The sequence below is a fragment of the Zingiber officinale genome, chromosome 3A (genome assembly GCF_018446385.1).
Source record: "Zingiber officinale cultivar Zhangliang chromosome 3A, Zo_v1.1, whole genome shotgun sequence".
Classification (NCBI taxonomy): Eukaryota; Viridiplantae; Streptophyta; class Magnoliopsida; order Zingiberales; family Zingiberaceae; genus Zingiber; species Zingiber officinale.
Genome location: NC_055990.1, coordinates 132,303,790 through 132,306,580, shown reverse-complemented (window position 1 = coordinate 132,306,580; position 2,791 = coordinate 132,303,790). Strand labels below are relative to the sequence as shown.

Here is a 2,791-nt window from a genome sequence, read left to right as displayed (position 1 = left end):
CAAGGCGACGACGCCGGGGTTGTCTACGGCGGCGCGTGAGAAAGACGTCGCGGTGGAAGGACAATGCAATTTCTTATTCTCTTGTTATCTTTCACTTGCACATCATTCTCTCGAGTTAAACTGAACGATGGACATGGACCTGTCAAATCGTAGGGGATTGTATTCAAAGAAACAAATACATACATATACAAGAAGAGAGAGGAATTTACATGCCGCCGGGAAATTATTGTATCAGAAATGACTGTATCGTAGCACTATCTACCTGCTCTGTAGTGTATCCTAAACAATAAAACAAAGAAAAGAATAATAGCTCACGCGTAGCTCTCTGCTCTTCCTAACTACCAGTAACCGCTAAAAGGGGAAGGGGAAGAATGGGAATGGACTTTACTAGGCCTGAGACTCCAAGTTCTTCGAGGTGATGAAGGTGCCGTGGAAGCCGTAGGGCACCCGGGAAGGTAGCTTTATCGCGGCCTCCAGCCTCATGTCGCTGGCGTTGACGATCACTAGCTTCGACTGGCCCGTGTTCTCGTTGTGGACGAAACAGAGCACGTGGCCGTCGTCCTCGCCGGCGGCGCTCGAGTCCTCCCTCGGCACGAAGAAAGGCTCGCCACCGTACTGGTTGTCGCCGAAGATAAACTTCTTGACTTCTCCGGTGAATAGGTCGACCTTGGCAAAGCCGGAGACTCTCGGCCATGGCTCGGCGATGGCGAGGTAGGCGTAGCGAGTTTTCCTACCAAGGAGGTTCCGGTTCACCATTCCGGCTTCGAGATTTAGCTGCTCGGACGGGTTGAGAATGGGGCGGCGGGTCGATTTGCCCGTCCGGAGGTCGAGTCGGATCTCGGAAAGGACGCTTTTGAGGCTCTCGTCGGATTCGTTGAAGACGGCGTCTGGCGGCGTCATGCAGGAGCCGATGACAACTACTTCGCCGGTGGCCGGCTCTTCCCAAGCATTCCACAGGTGGAAGCAGAAGCAGTCCGGGACGTCGACCCACCGGATCTCCGCCGCGTCGGTGGCGTACTTGGGGAGGACGCCGAACCGAGCGGTCTTGGTCCGGTCGTAAATTACGGGCGAGCCGCCACGAACCATCTCTTGCAGCTTGAACACCACCTGCTGGTCAGGGATCACCACGTGGTGCTCGGTGATGGCGAAGTCGTGCATCATAGTGGGCTGCTCGAGGGGGATGGCCACGTCGTCGGACTTCCGGCCGTCGGGGGAGACGTAGAAGTACTTTAAATAAGGCTTCCGGATGACGTCGTAGCTGAGGGCGAAGAGCTCTCCGGATACCGGGTCTACCTTCGGATGCGCGATCATGGAGGCTTCGAGCTCGCCGTCGAAGTCGTACCGTCCCACTGTTTTGAGGTCGCCGGCGGGGGTGACTCGCACGTGGTACGGCACGTCGTCCTCGGACATGGCGAGGAGGCGGCGGTTGAAATAGACGAGGCCGGCGTTGGCAACGCCCATTCCGCGGCTGCCGTCGACGAGACCGAAAATGGTGCGAGCGTAGAACAGCAGCAGCCTCGCGATGCCGGAGTGGCCGTGGAGTTCACCGATGGCCTTGGGGAAGACCGGCCGCCCTATGAGCCGCTCCTGCCGGAGCCGTTCCGTCTCCGTAAACCGGCACGCGTAGCCGGCGCGGCCGGCATGGAGGTGGACGGCGTGCACCATCCCGTCCCCGTCAAAGAAATGATGACCGGCGACGGGCTCGAAGAGGGGATTCGCGCCGTTGCGGACGTAGACCCCATCAAGAGACGCCGGGATGCGCCCTTCGACAGGGAGGTCATGGCAGGGTGCGCGCTCGTCGACGGGAGCGAAGTTGCCGGCGATCTGGACCGCGGGGTCAGCCGTCTTCGGCAGCGGCCGAGGGCGTTCGAGCAGGTTCGACACAAAGGCCTCCTCGACGGCGTCAAGAGCAGCCGCCGCGAAGCGCTGGAGCGGATTCCAATTAGGCCCCACCGGCTTGGCCGGAGGCTCTTCCTTTCGGTGAGGTACAGACAAACACGCCGGCGCCCTGAACTCAACGAGGGAATTGGAGGAAGCAGAGCAGTTAATTCTTCTCTCTCTCACCTTCGTCGTCAATAATGCCTGCTTTCGCGCCCCCTTCGCCGGCAAAGCGCTTAACCGTGGACTAACGGCAGACTGTAGAGCAACAGAAGACATGGGAGAATTCGGATCGCTGCTTATCAGTGAAGTAATTGTAGCTGTGTCAGCTGGATGAGGAGACAGCGGAGGGCGTGGCATTTATAAGTGCGGGAAGGGGGAAAGGCGCATTAAACGTCGCCACCTTGACGCCTCCTCGCCGCCCCGCGTGGCGCGGCGCACTCAGTCAAACAACAGAGAGTGAGCACCGTGAAATAGCTATTTTCTCAAATTCCCTAGCCGTTCGACACACGCAGCACGCGTTGCGTCGTGATTGGTCGGACAATAAAGAAATCGCCGGGCAGGGTGACACGCCGCCCACTGTGGGATAAACCCGTGCCGCGCTGTCCTCGATGGATTTAATTAGATTTTGTGGATCGCGCTTGGGGGGGGTTTGGTCGGTTAGGGGGTTCGTCAACGTCTGATTAGGGTAAAAAGAGGGTTACGGGCGAGGGGGTTTATGGTGGTGGGGGTCGTGAGAAAGAGCAGACACCGCCCACGGCTATGGAAAGGTGCGATGGCGTTCAACGCGGAGTTTGGAATTGGAATCGCTGGATTGGAAAGCAGTCAAAATAGCATCCGTTTTGTCTAATTCCTCTTTCTTAATTTTCCTAACTAAATCGTCAACTGTCATCAACTTGTTTGATTATGATGA

At 57.5% G+C, this 2,791-nt stretch overlaps 1 protein-coding gene across 1 annotated transcript; it reads right to left on the bottom strand.

Annotated features, from left to right (window-relative positions):
• Window positions 1-242: 242 nt before the first annotated feature.
• On the bottom strand, window positions 243-2,253 carry LOC122052463 (9-cis-epoxycarotenoid dioxygenase, chloroplastic-like). Its single transcript, XM_042613995.1, has one exon. The coding sequence runs from the start codon at window positions 2,236-2,238 to the stop codon at window positions 388-390; it is 1,851 nt and encodes a 616-aa protein (XP_042469929.1). The 5' UTR covers window positions 2,239-2,253; the 3' UTR covers window positions 243-387.
• Window positions 2,254-2,791: the final 538 nt, after the last annotated feature.